The 23,866-nt window shown below is 39.6% G+C and overlaps 1 protein-coding gene across 1 annotated transcript in view; it reads right to left on the bottom strand.

The window, feature by feature from the left end:
• Positions 1-23,563, bottom strand: part of ERMP1 (endoplasmic reticulum metallopeptidase 1) — a 67,279-nt gene extending 43,716 nt beyond the window's left edge. Inside the window, 8 exon segments of the mRNA XM_047767675.1 lie at positions 2,320-2,412; positions 3,054-3,200; positions 15,622-15,675; positions 15,678-15,726; positions 16,344-16,471; positions 21,521-21,822; positions 23,170-23,363; positions 23,365-23,563. Of these exon segments, the coding sequence (XP_047623631.1) occupies positions 2,320-2,412; positions 3,054-3,200; positions 15,622-15,675; positions 15,678-15,726; positions 16,344-16,471; positions 21,521-21,822; positions 23,170-23,363; positions 23,365-23,514 (1,117 nt within the window). The 5' untranslated portion in view covers positions 23,515-23,563.
• Between the last annotated feature and the right edge of the window lie 303 nt (positions 23,564-23,866).

Raw genomic sequence — 23,866 nt, 5'->3', positions numbered from 1 at the left:
TGCATGGGTTTGATACCTGGCCCAGGAACTTCCACATGCCAGAGGTGTGGGCAAAAAAAATAAAATAATAAAATAAGGAATGTCCATGATATCTCAATTTAAAAAAGAAATAGTAAGGAGAGAGTCTCCTAGAAACACATCTTGGAAGACTAATGGAATTTGAGAAGTCAGAAAAGTATCCCAGGAAGTGGAATTTACAGCTAAAGAATGGACAGGAGCTACAATGGGGGCAAGATTGTCCAGATTAAGAGAACTGTGTAAATGAAGGCCCTGAGGGAGGAAAGTTCCAAATACAGGAAAAAAAAAAAAAAAAAAGAAGAGAATGAGGAGACAATGAAAGACAATGAGAGTATTCAGCAAGAAGCTGGAGAGCTGGGAGAGACTTTATCATGCAGAACCTGGCACATCCAGGGCTGTCATGAATATGTGTTATGTCAATCAACAACTGAATGAGTCTGAACTCTAACACAGGAGCAATAAGAAGACTTGAATGATATTTCTTCCTGCTGATCATCCCCCTTGACTTTCTCCTCTTTTCACTAAAGATAGTACACTGTCTTACTATGGGGTTTCTTTTACTGGCTTCTCTGTTGGCCTTAAAATGTCTTCCCCAAAGCTCAGGTTTAGTCCTCTACCTTTGTTTCACTCTTTCAAAAAACATTTCCATTCACCATACTTCAGTGGTTTTCTCTCTGCCTTCAATTTTCAAACCCAGATATGCAGTTCTGCCACAAGCTCTGACACTGTATCTATGTTTTCATAAGGTTGGTTCATAGACACTCTCCACCTCATATGGCTGACAGAGTTCATGGCCTCCTTCCCCACTTCACTGCTGCTCTGGACGAGGGCCACCTTCCCAAGTCCCCATCATGGGCAATGATGTCATTCTTTCCCAGTCTGCCAGGTTTTATACTTTGCAAGTCATCTTTGCTGCTACCCATCTCATTCATCCCTTCTATCCAACCCGTCAAGTCTTGAATTTACATTCAAAATGCTCATTTAACAACAACAACAACAAAAAAGACAAAAGACAAAAAAAAAACCAAAATGCTCATTTACCATCCCCTTGCTTTCTCTCTTTTGTCAACACTGCAGTCTAAATCTTCATTACTCCACACTAAAGTTACTGTCAGAAGAGCCCTGACTCCTGGCTCTCACCCTTTTCCCACCATCCACTGCACTCTAAATTACCAGACTGGCAGCATTTTAAACCATCATTCATTCATGCACTCAGGCCTTTAATGAGTCCTTTAATGATTCCTAATCCACTCCCTCAGTGGATTAACAATCTGGCGTTGCCACGAGCTGCAGTATAGGTTGGCACCTACAACTCTGACTGAACCCCTGGTCTGGGAACTCCCATAAGCTACAGCTGTGGCCCTAAAAAAGAAAAGAAAAGTCACTCAAAAGTCCATCATCCTAAAATAACCATTATCATCTTTATACATCTTCAGTTTTCTTGTGAATGTATGATTGTGTGTACACAGCTGTAGTAATAGAGTATATATATTCTGCACATTTCTTTTACTTAACATTGTACTAAATGCATTTTCCTATGTTGCTAGATGTAACAATGATTATTTTAATAACTGCATAATCACCAAATATACCATAAAGTTCCTTATTACTATGCTTATAATAACAACACAACACCTGCTTGCTGATTTTTAAAGCCCGTATACCATTTTCTCTACCCCATATACTTGGACCTCATTCCCTTCTATTTCTGAAAATGCAACCTCCATTCACACTGAAGTCTGAGAGTCACCAACAGCGCCCCCCACCCTCCACACACCCTACTCATGCTGCGCTCTTAGAACATCCTCTCTTTTCCACAGGCCAAATCCTACCAACTCTGTCTAAGGCTCAACATCAGACTCACCTCCCTGACTACTACAGATCTTTCTGGAAAATACTTTAATTCTCTTGCCCTGACACCTGTTCTATAACCCAGTCACCTGCCCTCAAACCTTTGGATTGATGTAGCATTTCCACACCCTGGCAAGCTGCCCAAACACGTGCTGATAACACCTCCAATGTATAGCTTCCATTTTATCTAGATGCTCATCACTCAGCAATCCTACCATAACCCTGGGTCAATTCCCTTTCAACTTACTCATAATGAGTAGTCTTATGTTCTTAATTGCTGAACTAGACTTAAAGGCTAAAATTCAGAGCCTCATCTCTCTAACTCCAAAGGCCCAGCTCATTCACACCACACACTGTTTCCCTAATGCACAGGACACTGATTATTTATAGGTTTCTAGGTCATACATAACATTCCACCTTAATCTAAAAAGTCTAAATTAGCATACCAACCTGCTCTCTGAATGGAATCTGTTAGAATTCTGTCTGCAGTGTCATACTTGGTATGATAAATGTATCCATTCTCAATAAAAGCTAAGTCTATTCCTAAGACAGAAAGGAAAAAAAAAAAAAAGTCATTTTGCTTTAAAGATCAACTTTGCATTTGTTTAATGTATTAAATTCCTGAAAGATAAAATGTCAAAGCAGTGGCATGATTGCTTTTTCACATTCATGAATGAACGATATAAATTCTGTTCCAATTCACACAGAACCTATAGCTACAGTATGTAATTCAATCCAAAATGACTGGCATTACAAGTCACACAGCAAGGTCGGAATATTGTGCATGTGGGTCATCAGGACTTCGCCATCTACATCCTTGTAGGACCAGAACCAATTTTACCTTCAAATAAGCTGTCCAAGCCCCCAGGGCAGTTGGTACAGCAAAGAAACAATAAAAAAGACCCCTGAAGGATCTATTACAGTCTTTGGGGAATGAAGGGCTAAACAGCCCTCCCCTGTTCTTCTGTCACACTGTGGGGCAAGACGATATGTTCTAGAAAAGGGAGCCATTTAAATTACATCGGAGTTTAAAAGAAAAGGAAATTATCTGAGTCAGGATATCCGATATACACACAGAGAATATGCTCTCAGAAAATGCTTGTCTATTTACAAACTTTCAAAAAGTAAAACTTGTTTTTGATGAATCATTGTCACACAAAAGCCCATATCAATTGACAGAATACCTGGAATGTTCCCAAAATCTCTGTAAATACGGAAGTCAGTATCTGAAGGAATGATTCCACTCTGGAAAACCTCCTGAGCCACCACAGAAGCAAAAGGATGTTTAGCTGATGAAACATAAGCTTGGACCAACCAAGGATTTTCAGGCCCTGAAATGAAACATGATAACACAATACAAAGGTAATCTGGTAAACATTTTTAACATATTAATTTTTTAAACATACCTAAAATAGAACTGTGGTGATTTAGGGAGATAGGTCAATAATTTGTTTTCTTAATACTATTTTCCAACATTTCTTTGATAAGTGCATATGACTTTTTAGAATGAAAAATAACCTTTCGGAAAACAAAATTATTTTTAATTATAAAATAATAGCACCATAAAAAGTCTAAGTTTAAAAATGAAAAGTTAGGAGTTCCTGTTGTGACTCAGTGGGTTAAGAACCTGACCAGTATTCATGAGGACGTGGGTTCGATCCCTGGCCTCGCTCAGTGGATTAACGATCTGGCATTGCCATGAGCTGCAGCGTAGGCCAGCAGCTGCAGCTCCGATCTGACCCCTAGCCTGGGAACTCCCATATGCCGCAGGTAGGGCCCTGGAAAAGAAAAAGAAAAAAAAGAAAGAAAAGTCACTCACAAATCCAACATCCTAAGATAATTGTTATCATTTTTATATATCTTTAATTTTCTTAGAAATACATGATTGTGTGTACGCAGCTGTAGTAACAGAGTATATTCTGTACTTTCTCACTTAACACTGTACTAAATGCATTTTCCTGTGTTGCTAGATGTAACAGTGATTATTTTAATAACTGCATAACCACCAAACATACCAAAGTTCCTTATTACTATGCTTATAATTTTTTATCATTAATAACTGTGCATTAATATCTTCATGCATATACAGCCTTTTTTCAAATATGAGAGTTTTTTTTCTTAAGTGTAAATTGTATTACTATTCCCAATCATTCACTTCTCCCTTCTATGTAACTTATAAAGCCTCCATGTGAAGGAGCATATACATGAATTGCTTCTACCAACTAACTGTGACTGGAATAGACATGAACCTCAGCTGAGAAACCTTCTAAGAGCCATCATATAGTCCATCCCTCCCACTGACTTCAGTCATGAGATCAATGCATCCCCTCAAGCCTGGATCCCAGAATGAATAAGACATGTGGGGAGTTCCCACTGTGGCAGAGTGGAAACGAATCCAACTAGGAACCATGAGGTTGTGGGTTCGATCCCTGGCCTTGCTCAGTGGGTTAAGGATCTGGCGCTGCTGTGAGCTGTAGTGTAGGTTGCAGACACACCTCGGATCTGGCATTGCTGTGGCTGTGGCGTAGGCCAGCAGCTGTAGCTCCAATTAGACCCCTAGCCTGGGAACTTCCACATGCCACAAATGCGGCCCTCGAAAGCAGATAAGAAAGAAAGTCATGTGGAACATGACAACCATAGGATGTAACTGCAGGTACCCAGGAACCAGAATGAGCAGGAAATAAGCCTCTGTTGTTATAATGTACTGAGATTCAGGGGTTGTTTATTACAACTAAATTTAGTAAAAAGTCATCTGATGTAAACAGATCGAGTAAGTGTATTTCAAGGAACCTAAGAATATTAACATTTTTATAACTTTATAAACAGATGATGAAAGTACTTTCCTACAGAAAAAATAGCCATAAAAGGTATTGAGAGGGAAGAGATAGAGAAACACTACAGAACCAGACACCCAGGTGACCCAGATACTGAAACTGCCAGGCATGAATTTTAAAATAAACATTATTAATTATTCAGAAACACAGATGATAGCAATAATTTCACTAGACAAGTACAACCTATTAACAAAGAGAGAGAGAGAAACAGAGAGTCTCAAATGGAAACCCCCGAACTGAAAAGCCTAAAAATTGATGCTAAGAATTTTAATAAGGAGTTTCTGTCATGGCACAGTGGAAACGAATTTGAGTAGGAACCATGAGGTTGCGGGTTCAATCCCAGGCCTTGCTCAGTGGGTTAAGGACCTGGAGTTACGTAAGCTGTGGTGTGGGTCACAGACACGGCTCAGATCCAGCGTGGCTGTGGCTGTGGCTGTGGCCAGCAGCTGTGGCTCTGATTAAACCAATAGCCTGGGAACCTCCATATGCCTCAGATGCCCTAAAAAGCAAAAAGCAAAAACAAACAAACAAAACACAGATGGCTTAATAAAAAGTTAAACAGACGAAATTATTATAGATCCAAGGAATTAAAGTACAGAAAGAAAAAGGGATGGAAAACACAGAAATGTTTATAAAGACATATGGGATACAGAGAAAAGGTCTAACATGAGTAACTGGAGTTCCAGCAGAAGAGAAGAAAGAATGGAGCAGAAGCAATGTCTAAAGAGGTAACAGCCCCAAACTTACTGAAAACACCAAGCTCTGAATTCAAAAAGCCCTACAAACCTCAAAGAGGATAAATATAAAGAAAAACACCCTCAGCATCAAGATCTTTGCTTCTCAATACCATTATCCACTAAAAGGGCCAGTTCTCCTTAGAAATATGCCCAATTCCAGATCTGAGGATAGGAAAATACTGATAAGTGAGAACATCTTGTGCAAGAAAGTAAGAAAGTGCTCAAACATGTCAGAAACATGTCAAAAGGACAGGCATCGGTTGAAGGGGCTACCACTGGTCTAAACAAATGACTCATGAATCAAAATGATTACAACAGAATATATATCCCATAAAATATACATGAAAGAATGAAATAAATACACACATAAAGGAGAACAGAAAGCCTTCCTCCTAGCAGAATTCCGAGTATTAACTATAGATGGAATTCCGCATCTGGCTAACATTCTAGTAAAAATACTTTGGGGCAAGAGTCATCAATGATTCCTAAAACTAGAATCAAGCTTTCATTAAAAAACAGAATATTTACACAGTCTAAAACTACCTATTACAAAGGGGGTAACTTTACAAAGTAGAGGAACCCAGCAAATACCATAACTGAATGATCAAAAGTTAACATTATCAATAATCAGGCATTACACGCTTCTCATGTGATACACTAAAAAGGACACAAATGAAAAAGGAAAAAGAATAATGATGGTGGGGAAACATTATCAAACCTTATCATGTTAAAATACTACTATTAAAATATCATTACTACTACAATTAGATATCAATAAAGTTATATGACTAAAATATTAAAACCACACTGAAAAACATGTAAAGCTAAACTATAAAGGGAAGAAAGTGATGATCATAAAAATCAGGGTAATGGTTATGCTTAGATGAGAGGGAGGGAACTGAATTTGAGAAGGAGCAGGCAGAAAACTTCTGGGAGGGTGTGGTAAGCGTCTACCCTCTTCAGTCGTGGCCATTAGAAGGGTATTCACTTTATAATAACTAAGCCCACACATATTTTTATGTGTGTGTTATATAATGATTGTAATTAATACAGAAAATAAAGTATATTTGATGTTTGATCCTGAATCGGAACTCAGATTAAAAAACAAAACAAAAACATCTAGGATGTTACTGGAACAAAAGAAATCTGAATATGCACTCTTTATTCACTTACGGTTTTATATTAATGTCATATTTTTTAAGTGTAACAAAGGTACTGTTATTGAAGGAACATATCCTTGTTCTTTATCTACTGAGATAGATTACATTGAGATTATCAACTGAGATGGCTTTTCTCCTTATTCTCATAATGTGGGGAACAACATAGATTGGCTTTCAGATATTAAGCCATCTTCATTTACCATTCAGTAAAGCTGCAAATATAAAATCATTACAGAAAAAATCAGGTGCATCTCTATGCACTAATAAAAAACTATAAGACAGAGAAATTAAGAAAACAACTTCAAACAGAAGAAAGGCTGGGGGAAAAATGTAATTGTAATGTATACATGTAAGGATAATCTGACCTCCTTGCTGTACAGTGGGAAAAAAATAATAATAAATAATTAAAAAAAAAAAAGAAAACAACTTCATTTACAATTGCATCAATAAGAATAAAATACCTTGGAGTAAATTTAACCAAGGAGGTGAAAGTTACATACCTGAAAACTTTAAGACACTGAAGAAAGAAACTGAAGAAAACACAACTAAATGGAAAAAACATGCACACTCATAGACTAGAAGAATTAATACCATGAAAATGTCTATGCTATGAAAACAATCTATAGATTCAATAAAATCCCTATGAAAATTCCAATGCCATTTTTCACAGAAATAAAACAAATAATTCTAAAATTTGTGTGGAACTACAAAGACCCCATGTAACCAAAGCAACTTTAAGAAGGAAGAAAAGGAGTCCCTGCTACAGTGCATCATGTTAAAGATTTGGGCTTGTCTCTGTGGTGGCACAGGTTTGATCCCCAGCCTGGCACTGTGGCTCAGATTTGATCCCTGGCCTATGCCATGGATGTGGCCAAAAGAGGTGGGGGGGGGGAGAGAAAGAAAGAACAACAAAGCTGGAGACATCATCCATCCTGATTTCAAACTATATTACAAAGGAGCCCAGGGAGAGTCTTTTCAATAAATCGTGTTGGAAAAACTAGATAGCCACATGCAAAGCAATGAAAATGGGCCACCATGTTACACCATAGACAAAAATTAACTCAAAATGAATTAAAGATTTGAACATCTAAGACTGAAATCGTATAACTCCAAGGAGAATACGTAGGCAGTAAGCTTCTTGACATCAGTCTTGGTGATGATTTTTTGCCTATGACGCAAAAAGCAAAGGCAACAAAAGCAACAAATAAACAAGTGGGACTACATCAAACTAAAAAGCCTCTGCACAGTAACAGAAACTATCAACAAAATGAAAAGGCAGTGTACTAAATGTGAGAAAATATTTGCAAATCATATATGTAATAAGGGATTAATATCTAAAATGTAAAGAATACATAAGACTCAATAGCGAAAAAAAACCTGATTAAAAAATGGGCAAAGGACATGAATAAATATTTTTTTTCAAAGACAAACAGATGGTCAAGAGTAACCTGAAAAGGTGCTGAATATCACTATATACCAGGGAAATGCAAATCAAAACCACAGTGAGATATCACTTCATACCTGTCAGAATGGCTATTATCAAAAAGATAAGAAATAAGTGTTGGTGAGGATGTAGAGAAAAGGGAACCCTTGTGCATTAGCGGTGGGAAAGTAAATTGGTGCAACCACTATGAAAAACAGTATGAAGGTTTCTCAAAAAATTAAAAATGGAACTATTACATGATTCCATTTTTGGACATTTATCCAAAACCCAAAACCTAACTCAAAAAGACACATGCACCCCCAAGTCCACTGGAGCATTACTTACAATAGCCAAGACATGGACGCTACCTAAGAGTCCATCATGGATGAATGGATAAAGAAAATTCCACACACAACGGAATATTACTCACCTATCCTAAGTGAAACAAGTCAGAGAAAAACAAACAACAGTTGATCTAACTTATACACAGACTCTCCACCAAAAAAAAAAAAAAATACACACATATTATTATATAGATATAGACAACAAAAATGATGGTTGTGTTCAAGTTTAAAACTTCCATTATAAAATAAATAAGTCATGAGGCTGTGAGGTATGTACAGCACAATGACTACAGCAAATAACACTGTAGTGTATACTTCAAAGCTGCTAAGAGAGCTCTCAAAAGTTCTCAGCATAAGAAAAAAGCTGCAGCTTTGTGATAATGGATGTTAACTAGACTTCTTGATGATCATTTTGCAATATATACAAACACTGAGTCACTATTTTGCACACCTCAAACTTAAAAAAATCTTGTATTCCTGAAATGAGCTCAACCTGATTGGAAAGCATTACCTTTTTTGTATATGTATATACATATGTACACACATAAACATATATTTCTGGATTCAGTTTGTTAATATTTTATTTAGGATTTCTGCATCTAAGCATAGATAGCATTTATCTACCAAAAGAATCTACTAAAGCTGAAATTATGGACACTTTATGATTCAGTAGTTCCACTTAGAAATATGCATACACAAGCATTTGCACCAAAAGACATTTCATAAGAATGTAAGGCCATTCCTAAGGAGTTCCCATCATGGCACAGTGGAAACAAATCCAACTAGGAACCATGACGGTTGCAGGTTCAATCCCTGGCCTCGCTCAGTGGGTTAAGGATCCAGCGTTGCTGTGAGCTATGGTGTAGGTTGCAGATGCAGCTCAGATCTGGCGTTCTTTGGCTGTGGCATAGGCCAGCAGCTACAGCTCCGATTGGACCCTTAGCCTGGGAACCTCTGTATGCCACAGGTGCGGCCCTAAAAAGACAAAAAAGACTGTTCCTAAGAGCCAAAACCTAGAAACAATCTAACATCACCAGTAGAATGGATAGCCTTGTCAACAGAATATTATTCAGCAGTAAAAAGAATGTAGTGCAACACAAATGAATCTTAAAGACATAATATTGAGTGAAAAAAAAAAGTGACATATACAAGAGAAAACAGTGTATGAGTCAATTTATAGAAAGTTAAATCTTTGTTGTTTAGAGCAAGATTAAATCTATCAAGACATAAGTTAGAATAGGATAACCTGGAGGAGGAATGACTAAGAAGGACCAGAGGTGAGGTTTGTGGAGTACCCCTCATACTCTCAGTCTTCATCTGGGGTCTAGGTGCATGACTTAGTCTGTAAAAATTCATTAAACTGAACACTCAGAGCTGTGTGTTTTTTTCACATTATAATAAAGACACCTATGGAGTTTCCATCGTGGCTCAGTGGTTAACGAATCCGACTAGGAACCATGAGGTTGTGGGTTCGATCCCTGGCCTTGCTTAGTGGGTTAAGGATCCAGCGTTGCCATGAGCTGTGGTATAGGTTGCAGACGAGACTCTGATTTTGTGTTGTTGTGGCTCTGGCATAAGCCGGTGGCTACAGCTCTGATTAGACCCCTAGCCTGGGAGCCTCCATATGCCGCTGGAGCAGCCCAAGAAATGGCAAAAAGACAAAAAATTAACAAAAAAAAAAATAAAGGCACCTAAAGATAAAAGTTTAAGTTCATTTTATACATTGTACCATAAAATATATTTGAGAAAAACATAAGATCCAACAGCAGGAAAGGGTTTCGCATATCTGCAACCTGGCCTCTGACCCCTGACATGCTCCAGCCCTATTCCAGCCTCTCAATTATGATCCACTGGAGGCTGAGGGGTCACAGGTCAAGTGTTGGTCAAGACTGGGAAGACTAGGATGGGGAAGGCAGATAAGCTCCTGAGTAATAGACTCTCCATGACATAAACAAGGTAAAGGGAGCTTTAAACAAGAAATTAGACTTGAGGATTTTACCCAGTGATTATTAATCCAAATAGGTACAGTATGTACCTCTTAATGAATACTATGCCAATTTTACAGATGACGTGCAGAAACATGGAGCATTTACACGTGACTTGTCCAAGGTTGCAAGCCTAGAATGTGCTACAGCTGAGACCTGAACTTGGGTCAGCTGACCACAGAGCCTGTGCTCTTAACCACTACCTATCCTGCCTCCCCCAGAAAGCTCTTAACTGGACCACAGAGAAGGCAGGGAGGCAGACATATTTCCACTCTAAATCTTTCTCCTGCCATCATCTAAATGCTATGATGCTTCTAGTTTCTTGTGCATTCATTTCTTCTTTAAGAATAAGCCCCATCTTTCTTAAAGCAAAGGATATGAGTATGTGCAATGTTGAGGGGAGGCAGATCTCAGTGTCAACAACAGAGTCAAAGTTTCCTGGAAGTCTAGTAAAAGCAGACCCAGCTCAGTCACACACAGAATCATTTCCTCTGCTCTACTTCCTTCTAACTTTACTTGGTAGCATCAACCCCCAAAAGAAATCAAAAAAGGAGGAACTAATAAATAAAGACCACTGGAAGTAGTAAAGATTATTATGAGCCAAGTAAGATGAGGACTGAAAACTGACCACTGAATTTAGCAATGTGACTTTTGTAAGAGGAAATGTGGAGGTGTGGGGAGCCTAAAGATAACTAGTACTTGTGCAAGAACAGGAGCAAGGGGGAATTTTTCAATAGATGGGAATAGAGAAATGAGGCAGTAGCTGGGAAACTGAGAGGGAGTCAAAGAGGTTTTCTTTAAGAAGAAGAAAAAAAAGTTTGTGTAAATGATGTAAATCATTCACAAGGAAGGAAAATTAATGAAAGAAGGGCAAAAAATATTTAACTCATCATTAATATAACCAGTCTCCTATGCATGGATCTGAAACGTATTTTCAATTTTTCACTCCTAGTAAAAAAAGTCAAGAAGATTATGCAGTACTCAGATCTATCTGCCTCTGTGCAACTATTTCTACAAGATAAATTCCTACAAGTAGACCTGCTGGACAGAAGGGTCTGCACATTTTTTAAAGTGATACATATGGCCAAACTACCCCCAAATTGCACCAAGTGTTACTACCACCAGTAGTGTATGAAAATGCCTGTTCCTATGAATTCGTCAGAAATGGGCATTATCATTCTACTTAGTTTTTGCAAATCTAATATAAAAAATTACGATTGTTACTTGAATTTACATTTCTGCTAAAATAAAACTTTTTTAGTTTAGCAGTTTCTTAGACAATTAAAACATGGAGTTCTCTTACGGCACTTTCACTGTACCAGCCTGGGTTGCTTCTGTGGCACAGGTTCAGTCCCTGACCTAGGAACTTCCCCGTGCTGCAGGTGTGGCCAAAAAAAAAAAAAAAGGTTAAAACAAAAAATGTAACAAGTGACCTAGAAATTCCATCCTTAGGAATTCACCAAAAAGAAGTCAAAATGTATGTCCAAAGACTTACACAGCAGTTATTATACATAGCAGTATTATTCATAATAGCCTAAAAGTGGAAACAATCGAAACATCCATCAGCTGATCAATGAAATGCAGAATATTCATACAATGGAATATAATTCATCCACAAAAAAGAATGAAGTACTGGCACAGGCTACAACATGGATGAACCTCAAAAAATACTATAAGAAATGCAAGCAGCCATCCAGATCACTCATGAGTATGGGATTTCTCTTCTAGGTGATGAAAAGATTCTAAAACTGATTGTAGTGATGGCTACACAACTCTTTATGTATCTAAAAATCTACTGAAGGTAACACTTTAAATGGGTAAATCGTTGGGTATGTGGATTATATCTCAATAAAACCGTAATTAAAAACAAAAAGGGGAGTTCCCATCATGGCTCCGGGGAAATGTGATTAGTATCCAAGAGGAGAGAGGTTCAATCCCTAGCCTCATTCAGTAGGTTAAGGAGCCGACGTTGCCGTGAGCTGTGGTATAGGCCAGTGGCTACAGCTCAGATTTGACCCCTAGCCTGGTAACCTCCATATGCGGTGGGTATAGCCCTATAGAGACCAAAAATAATAATAATAAAACAAAAACAACAAAAAAGAATGGAATCTCAAGCAGGTTATAAAATAGCAGAGTTATGATCCGATTTTCGGGAAAAAAAAGAAGTTATATACATACATACACACACACACACACATGTGTATATATGTATATAACTTTTATATATATATATATATATATATACACATAAATATAAATAGAAACAAAATTCCAGAAGGGTAGAGACTAAACTGTAACACCAGTTTGCTCTGGGTGGTAAGAAACAAAATTCCAGAAGGGTAGAGACTAAACTGTAACACCAGTTTGCTCTGGGTGGTAAGGTCACTGATATTTTTCACAAGAGATAAAAAGCATTCCATGAGCCCTTTGTTCATGGGCTTTTTTCTACTCAGGGATGGTAGCATTTAAATTTTAATGTGTTTAAATTTTAAACAATGTTTTTATAATACCTTCAAAATGATCAAATCAAGTCTACTTGACTCAGATATAAACCACTAATCTGATAAATCACGCCATTCTTTCATGCATTCTGTCCCTTTTAAAAATTAGGCAGTAATGATTATTCTAGCCACTAAAAACTCTCCAAATGAATGCCCCTCTGAAATGACAATGGAGCACCAAAGAGTACAAACTGTCTTAACTGAAATGTTTCCAGGGCAGGACAAGGGCTACTGTGCAGGATAAAGAGCCTGTTGCAGAGCTGAGGACGGGGCAGACTGGCAGTGCTCCCCAGGACTCCAGACCCAGGGGGCCTCATCCTCCCTCAGTCAGACGTGGCAGCAACACTAGCTCTCTGAAAGCAATCTCCTCAAAAGAAAGCTAGTCTTTTTGTAGGAAGGGCATCTGGAGGTCAGAGAGATACTAGGAAAGCACCCAGAAAGCTTTCCAGTACACAAACTACCCAAACCTAGAGGGAAAACAGCATTCAAAGACTCAGAGAGGGAGTTCCCTGTGTCTCAGTGGTTAATGAACACGACTAGCATCCATGAGAATGCAGGTTCGAACCCTGGTTCAGTGGGTTAGGGATCCAGCATTGCTGTGAGCTGTGGTGTAGGTCACAAATGTGGCTTGAATCCCACATTGCTGTGGCTGTGGCCGTGGTCGACAGCTACAGCTCCAATTGGATCCCTAGCCTGGGAACCTCCATATGCTGCAGGCACAGCCCTAAAAAGACAAAAAGACAAAAAAAGAAAAAACCAAAAGAAACAGTTACTCTTAGTAGCAGTTTGTTTATATTCTTCCAAATAATCCACTTATACCTAAAAATGTAAACTGTAGAATTCTTAACTGTCTACATTTAGTAAACAAAACAAAACCCCATGGACCATAAATTAGTCAGACCTAGCAAAAGTGAGTATTCAATACATCGCTAAGCCTAGGTAAGTATGTCTTTTTTTTTAATGCAATTTTTAAAGGTTACTTTCCATTTACAGCTATAACAAAATATTGGCTATCTCTCCATGTCATATAATACATCCTTGAGCCTATCTCATACCCAACAGTTTGTACCTCCCACTCCCTTAAACCTATAGTGCCCCCCCCATAGTAACCATTAGTTTGTTTTCAATATCTGTGAGTTTGCTTCTTTTTTGTTGTATTCACTAGTTTGTTGTGTTTTTAGATTCCATATAAGTGATATTACAGTATTTGTCTTTGTCTAACTTACTTCACTTAGCATAATGCTCTCCAAGTCCATTCATGCTGCTGCAAATGGCAAAATAATCATTTTTATGGCTGAGTAGTATTCCTGTGTGTGTGTGTCTTTATCCATTCGTCTGTTGACAGACTCTTAGGTACTTCCCTATCTTGGCAAATGTAAATAATGCTGCTAGGAACACTGTGGTGGCTGTATCTTCTCAAATTAGTGCTTTTGGTTTTTTTCAGATATATACCTAGAAGTTAAATAAATGTGTTTTAACTTCCCTGGATTATATATGTGAAAAATATATTAATATAGATGCACAGAATATGCATCTATATTAATATATTAATGTACGCATTAATATATATGCACAGAAAAGATTCAGAAAAGGCACAGGATAAACCTTAAGACTGGTTCTTCTCTGGATGGCAGTACAGGGGCAAGGCGTTATGATAATAAATTAAAAAGCATGGACATGAAGGTACTTAACATATAGTACACTTCCAGGAGGGAAAATACACAAAAACACACTCCTGCCCTGATATTTTCACCAGAGCAAAGATGCAGTGTTCTCTTTGCTTGCAAGACGTTGTCTTGCTGCTTTTTGATCTGATGGTTATTACATCAAGTGTTCTTCCCATCCTGACTGCCATCCAAGAATCAGAGGAAAATGGATAATAGCATAGCATCCACTAATACCTACAGATATTAGACACCAGCTTCTGCTCATTAGTCAGATGAAGAGTAAGCAGAAAGATCTGAGCTGAAAGGAAAGGAGAACCCTGCTTCTGAACACATAACCTTGAGATGCTCGAAGATGTAGCTGAAGTTAAAATATACAGAAAGTTACCTTGTGGCACAGTGGGCTAAGGATCTGGCGTTGCCGTAACTGCAGCACAGACTTCAACTGTGGTGTGTGTGTTCTTTTCCCGGCCCAGGAACTTCCACATGTCATGGATGTGGCCAAAAATTGTACATTCATTTTGAGTGGTAGAAGTTTAAAATAGTTCGGATGGAGAATATTAAAATATGGAATTGGCTTAGGTTTTGCTCAGCACTTAGCATAGCTTTATAACTTAAAAAATACCATGTCTGTGAAGGGTACTAAAAACAAAAAACAAGTTCTCATATCAGCTTACTTCCCCTGGTCCATCTCATGCCTTGAAATACTCCTCATTATTAAGCTTCCAGCAAATACTACATCTCTGGTTAAAAATGCATTACACTAATTTCCAGCAGAGCAGGAAAACACATGAAACAACCAACATCAGATTTCAGTATCCCCTGACTGAAAAAATCTGAGCTTTGAGCTCTGATTCACATTACTGGATTTGTAAGACATTCAAATTAATATTATTTTGTTACAAACTTTAAAAGACAAGCAAAAACTGAAATTGACAGAACACTGTAAATCAACCATAATAAAAAAAAATGAAAAAAGACAGGCTAAAACTACCTCATGCTTTAAAAAGAACGTCATTTCATTAGGTTATTTACATTTAAAAAATTTCCACTTTTATAAAAATAACAATTACATTAAAATATACAATGCACAGCCTCACACACCTGTTTGGAACACAAGTTCTTTCCCTCCTACACCTGCTGCCTCCAGGTTAATAATGCACGAATCAAGCTGGCCCAGGGGTGTTGAGTAATAAAACCATGACTTGCCTGTATGAGAATGAAAGAAAACAGTTACTGGCTAAACAATCGTATATTATTAAAGTCTTCATTTTGCTTTTTTAAAAGACAGAACATCTATGCTGATGAGGGGAAGAAGAGGAAAACAAAACAATCATTTATTTCAATGGCAAGATATAAAAACATCTATTTCTCTCTTTCTCTCTCTGCCTCATCGTTGTGTGCAGTCTGCTCACCGGAAAGTCACTCAACACAGAAGACAGCCTGATTTCCATGAGTGGAACCAAACAACATCTTTATTAACTGTGAGCCTGTGCAACAGAAGAGAACAATAGAAGAAGAGGGACAAGCCCTCTGAAACTCTTGGGTCAAAGACAACTGGAGGCAAGCAACTGCACCATCACAGAGCGTTTTTATGAATAAAACACTAACAAGATAACCTGTTCGGTGTTGATTTTTCAAATATTAAACATGCGTACATAAGTGGCTGTAAATTTTTTAAAGTACTGTCCAGTACAGTATTTCTTCTGCATGTCCTTTTATGATACTATTCATATGAATAATCAAAATGCCTAAGTGTTACTATTACTATTATTCTCATTATCACTATTACTCAAGCCTAGTATTTAAAACAGTAAAAATCTCACTTGCAAGACATTTTCCTCAGCACCATTAAAGAGAAATATGATAGCATGATGTAAGGCTTCTGAAGATTTTGACAGGACACGAAGGACTTCCAGCATCACTGAACAGCTCACTGCATCATCGCTGGCACCTTTAAATCAGAAAAAACAGATCTGTTTCTCAGACTTTAAAATCTTTACTGGAGTTCCCCTTGTGGCTAAGAGGTAATGAACCTGACTAGTATCCATGAGGTCGCAGGTTTGATCCCTGGCCTTGCTCAGTGGGTTAAGGATCCTTCGTTGCTGTGAGCTGTGGTGTAGGATGCAGACACAGCTCGGATCCTGCATTGCTATGGCTGTGGTGTAGGCTGGTTCAACCCTCAGCCTGGGAACTTCCATATGCCGCAGGTGTGGCCCTAAAAAGACAAAATACAAAACAAAACCCCTTTACAGGACCACCCACTATGGCATCACAATAGGTGCATATAGCACAGCCCTGTCACGATTAGATGACAATTACACCTACCAGCAGAAATTCGATGAGGGCAGGAATCTTTGGTTTGGTTTGGTTGATGATTTACTCTCAGTATCTAGAACCGTACCTGGCTCACAACAGTTGCTCAATTATTATTTGCTGACTAATCAACCAGAGGGGACCTAAAGCTATACAGAAAACTGGCATTCTCAGCACCCAAAGCAACTTGTTTTATTCTTTATTCCACATCCTCTGGAGTATTCTCACTTCTGGTGTTCAGTTTCCTGTGTCACCTCAAACTGCTGCCCACTTCTTTCCTGTTTTCCTGCCAAAATCATAAAACACAGATCACTCCACACTTATAGAGGGGTCAGTTTGGAAAGTGTAGCATTTTTTGAAAGGTTCTCTAAGAGAATCATATGGTGAAAAATACAAAGAAGACACATAACCTATTAAGACACAGGGAAGGTGACCAATGACCTAAGTTGTATCCCTGGTCCCAGAACTGATAAAGCAGAAGACCTCATCAAATCACTTAACCTTTTGATTCAGAAACCTTACATATTAATTAAAGGTGATTATAAAAATAACTTTAGTGGGAATGTCCTGAGGCAAAGCGGGTTAAGGATCTGGCATTATCACTGCAGCAGCTCAGGTCACTGCTATGATGCAAATTCAGTTCCTGCCCTGGGAACTTCCACATGCCACAGGTGTGGCCAATCACCCACCCCAAATGACTTTAATACCTAGACTTTTTTAAAGTACTATGACAGGTAATAAAAGGAACTGTCTGGATATTCGATGATATTAAGGGATACCAGTAAGTTTCTTCAGTGAAGTAATTCATGGTATTATGAGCATATCCGAAGAAAAAAGTTCTTATCTTTTAGTGATATAGACCCAAATACTTAGGGAGAAACTGATACAGCTGAAATCTGCTTCAAACTAGTCAAAATGGATAGGGGTAGAGAAGAGACAAGATCCAACTGTTGAGCCAGGATGACAGGTACACTGAGGTTCATTAAACTGTTCTCTTTTTGTATATATGTGAGATTTTCTGTAATAAAGTTTTTTCATTGTTTTTGGTTTTGTTTTGTTTGTTGTCTTATTAGGGGCTGCACCCGCGGCATATGGAGGTTCCCAGGCTAGGGATCCATTCAGAGTTGTAGCTGCTGGCCTACGCCATGGCCAAAGAACGCCAGATCTGAGCTGCATCTGCGACCTACACCATAGCTCTGGGCAACACCGGATCCTCAACCCACTGAGCGAGGCCAGGGATCAAACCTCAAGGTTCCTAGTCTGATTCGTTTCTGCTGTGCTACGATGGGAACTCCCTCCATAATAAAAGCTTAAAGAACAATTAAAGTAAATAGGCACAGTAATAACCCAGGCGATAGCCTTTCTGGGTTTACAGACTGGGAGGCAGGGTGCTACAGAGCTTAGTGTGGATACAGCAAGAAGGCATGGATGTAAATTCTGGCTCTGCCTCTTTACCCTACTATTTCCTAGTCTAGAGGGCAAATTAATGATACTACTTCACAGGTATATTGTGAGGATTACAAGGTAACGCACAGTGCCTAGCATGTGGTAGGCACTCAATGTTAGTTTTTCCTTCTCTTTGCAAACATTAAGGAAGGCTCTGCAGTCAGCTAAAATGCTTGCTTTGGTGCTGTTAAATTCCAGGCCCCATTCCTACTTGAGAAGAAACTGCTTATTTGTTTTACCTGTCCTGGTAGTGATTGCTGGATTCTATTTTAAACAAAATGAAACAAAGTAATAATTATCTAATTACCATCAAGCAGGAAATACATATAGCTATCAGTAAAAAGTAGCACCTTTTAAAAACCAAATGAAATAAATAGTTTTTTAATTTTGAGATTGAGATAAAAAGCAAGCAATAAAATTTTTCCTTATTCAAAGGAAGAGAAATGGAAGTTTAAAGATATCCATCTAGGTATGGTTGATTAAAAGTTAAACCACCCTTTTATCTTCCTTTGTTTTAATGGTTTTGGCGTCTGAGAACAGACCTAGAGAAGGGTCAGATACCTTTAAGAAAGTGAAGGAAAATTAGAGAACAGTATCTGTAAGGGCTGGATGGGTAACAAATGTCCTTTTCCATTTATAATTAACCCTGAAATTGAAGCCAGCCTCAGAATAACTCTGTGTCTCTTCTACCAACAACCTGGTACCATGCAGCAAACCCAAGAAGATATTTAAGGCCTTTCTATGGGTAACATTACTGCTAATTGGTATCAGTTCCTAAGTTCTAGACACCTTGCTGAGAAGTACTTTTAAACAATACTCATGCTTCAATTAGTTCATCCACCTAAAAAAAAATAAGTGATGGTCTATTTTACGGATGTTTTAAAAACTACTTTTAACTATTTATTAACGACAAAAATTTCCTTGAGATTGTTGATATAGGCATCCTTACAAAATTTTACTTAAAAATGGGTTCCAATGACCCACAAAATGCCATGCTTTCATTACTGAACTCCATATATGTGATTTCTAATATTTGGCACTGTTTGTTTCTGTCACTTGTACACACATCTTTCTTACATAATGTTCTTAAAAACTATGGTGGTAATTTATCCCTTCCTATATTTTAAGCATCATAATAGTGGGCATAGAGTGACACAAACTTTATTACTGGTTGGGAATGGACACAAATGAGTTAATTTCTCCAGCACACACAAAGGTATTTCTGACTTTACAAAACAGATGAGTGTATATGGATTTTTAAAAAGTATATTACTTTCTAAATACAATTGGCTAGATTTCTAATTAAAGATATCCTAATAAAAGCAATTTTATCAAGCACATAAATTTTATATTTTGTATAACTCTAGGTGTTCATTTTGAGCCTGGATTATGTTTAAGCAAACTGAAACTAATTAACATAAAATAACTACTAATAACAAAAAAAAAAGGATTTTTCATGCCAGTTGCTATTCTACTACTTTACTTATATTTAATCCTCATTTAATCCTCTAAGCAATGCCATTAGGAACGTACTATTATATCTCCATTTTACAGATCAGAAACTAAGGAAAAAAAGAGGTTAAGTAGTTTGCCAAAGGGAACACTATGTATGTCCTGATACTCTCCTTCCTTTAAAATATAGTTAAAAGAACTGACTAGCCAGGAAACTCAGTCCCAGCCCTGTCTCAGATCAGTGGTGATCAGCTAAGTGTATTCCTACATCAAATGAGGAGACTGAACCAGATGCCATCTTACTGTAAAATGCTATTTTCTAGTCTTCTCTCTTTATAATCTCTAGCTACTGAAAATGTTTTCCCGAGGACTCTTTAAAAAACTGAAGTTCAGAGAGTTTCTGTTGTGGCTCAGCAGTAACAAACCCAACTAGTACTCATTAGGACGTGGGTTCAATCCCTGGCCTTGCTCAGTGGGTTAAGCTTCTGGCATTGCTGTGAGCTGTGGTGTAGGTCACAGACGCAGCTCGGATCCCGAGTTGCTGTGGCTGTGGTATAGGCTGGCAGCAGTAGCTCTGATTCGACCCCTAGCCTGGGAACTTCCATACGCCTCCAGTGCAGCCCTAAAAAGAAATAAATGAAAATAGGAGTTCCCATCGTGGCGCAGTGGTTAACAAATCCGACTAGGAACCATGAGGTTGCAGGTTCGGTCCCTGCCCTTGCTCAGTGGGTTGATGATCCGGCGTTGCCGTGAGCTGTGGTGTAGGTTGCAGACGCGGCTCGGATCCCGCGTTGCTGTGGCTTTGGCGTAGGCTGGCAGCTACAGCTCCGATTGGACCCCTAGCCTGGGAACCTCCATATGCCGCGGGAGTGGCCCAAGAAATGGCAAAAAGACAAAAAAAAAAAGAATAAAAATAAAAATAAAAAACTGAAGTTCAATTTAGAAGACACTCATTCATTCAGCCAATATTTATTTTGTTAGGTACTGTCCTAAACATCACATACTCTATTTTGCTTAAGTCTTTTCAGAGCGAAAGTTATGGATTAATGAGGTACTCTAATAGTATGGCAACCCAGTGGACCAAAATTCTCACTTTACAGGCCGATAGAAACTGCTAAGAGAGGGAGCCTCCAAACCATGCATCCCTTGAAGACCAGGCCTGTTCCTTTATCCCTTCATCTCCAAAGCCTAGCACAATACCTAGCTGAGCAAATACTTGAAATGGCAGAACCTAACTCCAGGACTCAGGAACATACACTAGTGGTTCTATGCTGACAAGACTTCTTCAGGCATGCAGAAATACTCTCCATGTCCTATTGTTGGGCTGCTGGCACCAATATTGAAAAATTAAGTAAACAAAGCACTTCAGAGAACACTGAAAGGTAAATCTTCTCTTTTTTCCTTTTTTTTTTGTTTGTCTTTTTCTAGGGCTGCACCCTCGGCATACAGCTGCCAGCCTACACTACAGCCACAGCAATGCAGGATGTGAGCAGCGTCTGCATCCTACACCACAGCTCACAGCAACGCCAGATCCTTAACCCACTGAGTGAGGCTAGGGATTGAACCCGCAACCTCATGGTTCCTAGTGGGATTCATTAAGCACTGAGCCACAACGGGAACTCCCTGAAAAGTAAATCTTAAACTGATACTATTCTAATTATCTTGCCTTCCATCATAATGAAAAAAGGTTTATTGAAGAAAATGGTACCCCACAATTACTCAAGCAGCTTGGAATTAACACACTTCTTGAGCTGTGATGACTTCAAATGACTGAAAAATAGAAACATACCTGGTGAGTTTGCCACTGAGTCAAAATGGCAGTTAGCCAGGACAGCATGCTGGGCTCCATCTCTGGGTTCCAGCTTTACCACAACGTTGGTGATGTTGTCATAATAGCTTGTAAACCCTCCCAAGAAGTCAATGCTGAAGGACCCTGTGGGCCGCTGTACATCTACTGAAATCTTGTGAAGGCTGTTGCTTTGAACTTCAATTAGTTTAATCTGTTCCAAAAGGTAACGCACCGTCAGAATTTCATTTTCTACACTTCCTGTAGTCCTGGGGCCAATGGATGTTATGTGTTCAAGATAATCCCTGGAAGCAACCCAAAAAACACAACATCAAGGAGTGCTAGGTTTAAAACCAACACTTAGCATAGAGCAACCTTTCCTCTACATCCCCCTCACCCCAAAAAAGTTCTTTGACTTCTCACATTTAAAACAACAAAAAGGCTGCCTTTTATTATTTCAGGTACCATGTGAAAATCGCTTGTCAAGTTACATCATTTTGTCTTGCCTTCCCTGAGTTCACCCCTTCAGTTTTCTCCACCCACTCCACTCCCAACTTCTCCCAATCCTCATATCAAGTCAATACAAACACCAGGGATTTTATTCAAAAGGTGTAATTCTGAAGGCTAGACAGGACAGAATACAACTTCACTGTGTCACACTAGAGTTTTCATTCCAAGTAGCAGAAACCAATGCGCAAAGACGATTAAGTCAAGAGGTTAAATAAGAAAAACTTTTGAAGAATGGACTCAGCCCTCCTAGCTTGCACACAAGGCCTAATAACTTCAGTCCAGGCCCAAACCAGCTCCAGCTCTAAAACAAACACAAATTTTTTTGTCTTTTTACTGCATTCCAAGTGGGGCAAAAAGGGGGTTGGGAGATGTGTTTCACAAAACCTTTAAGAAAATAAGCTTCCAGGACTTTGAAAGAAAGTCTTCTAAAACACAATAGCTGTTGAAAATTCTGCTAGCTTATGATGTTATGAACTTTGACACACTTAGCTTACAATACCTTTGACTTAATCATGTTTCCTAGCATACTTAAAGGTCCCTTGTTTTCAATTTAGGGGAGGAAAAAAAAAAAAAAAAGGCAAACTTTACACACCAAGGACCAAAGGACAAGCTCCAGGTATCTGAGAACTTGAGACTGTAAAATTTTGAACATACAGTATTCCACAAAGAGCCTCCATAGCTCTCAAGTTTGAAACCTGTGACTCAAAAACTTAGACCACTGCATTATCCTCTTCCCATACCTCCCTGAAAACAGAACTTACGAAATGGTCTAGGTTCACAAATTTCACTATCTTTCATTTCACCTGGAAAGTAGGAAGGCTAGTAAAAAGTGGAAGTTGTTCTGGAGGACGGAGTAGGGCTAACAACCAACTACCCTCAGGTGAGGCAGGAAGAGGGTGGTAAAGCCGGCGCAATTACTCCCGGCCAAGCGCATAGGCACCATAGCTTAACAGAGGGCCACAGGAACCCCGCGTCCCATAAAATGGGACTTACAAAGGGGGACGCGCAAGACCACCCCATCCCACGTGCAGCCGGGGTGGGGGGGGGGGACGGCGAGTCCCCGCGGTCCCGCAGGGGCGGGTGCACACAGGTGAGGTACCACCGCCGCAAGGGAACCAGCAGGCAGGCAGGAGCCGCGGTACCTGGCTTGGCGCGCGTTGAACTCCCCGCTGTGGCCACCGGCCCTGTGCAGCATGAGCTGCTGCAAGGAGAGCTGCACGAGCGCCCGCAGCGCGAGCAGGTAGATCGCCAGCCCCAGCGCCGCGCACCCCTCCGACAGTCCGGTCCCCGCGCCCCGGCTCGCGCCACCGCTACCCTTCGCGCTCCGCTTCCGCGTCCCTCGCGCCGCCGCCGCATGCGTCCGCCAGGGACTCCTGCGCCGCGGCCTCCCTTTCAGGTTGCAGCGCCGGCGCTGGGCCGTCCCGATGCTCCCCTCCGATGCGGTGCCGCCTCACGGCCCCTGACTCCGAACCCCACTCCATGGCCATGAGAGTCCACCACCAGCCCAACTGCCCTGGCCCGCGATAGCCCCAGGAGCCGCGGCGGCCGCAGCAGCGCCTCCTAGTGAGCGGACGGAAACTGCAGAGGGCCAAACTTCTTCTGATTGGCCTGTCCTGCCGCGCCGCGCGACCCAGGTTCTGTGGGCAGATTGCCCAGGAGCACCGCGACAGGGCCAGCGCCTGGCTCGGCGTCATTGGATATGCCTTCTTATGCAAGGCTTCCCTTCGTAGTGTGGGACAGAGATTAATCAATGGAAAGATAACCATAATCCTAGAAACGTAAGAAAAAAGAAATGTTTTTTAAAAGAATGTGCAAAGTTCATTATGTATGCATCATGAA

This window comes from Phacochoerus africanus, chromosome 2 (genome assembly GCF_016906955.1).
Source record: "Phacochoerus africanus isolate WHEZ1 chromosome 2, ROS_Pafr_v1, whole genome shotgun sequence".
Lineage (NCBI taxonomy): Eukaryota > Metazoa > Chordata > Mammalia > Artiodactyla > Suidae > Phacochoerus > Phacochoerus africanus.
Note: the sequence above shows the minus strand (reverse complement) of the source record. Positions and strands in the feature narration are given on the sequence as shown.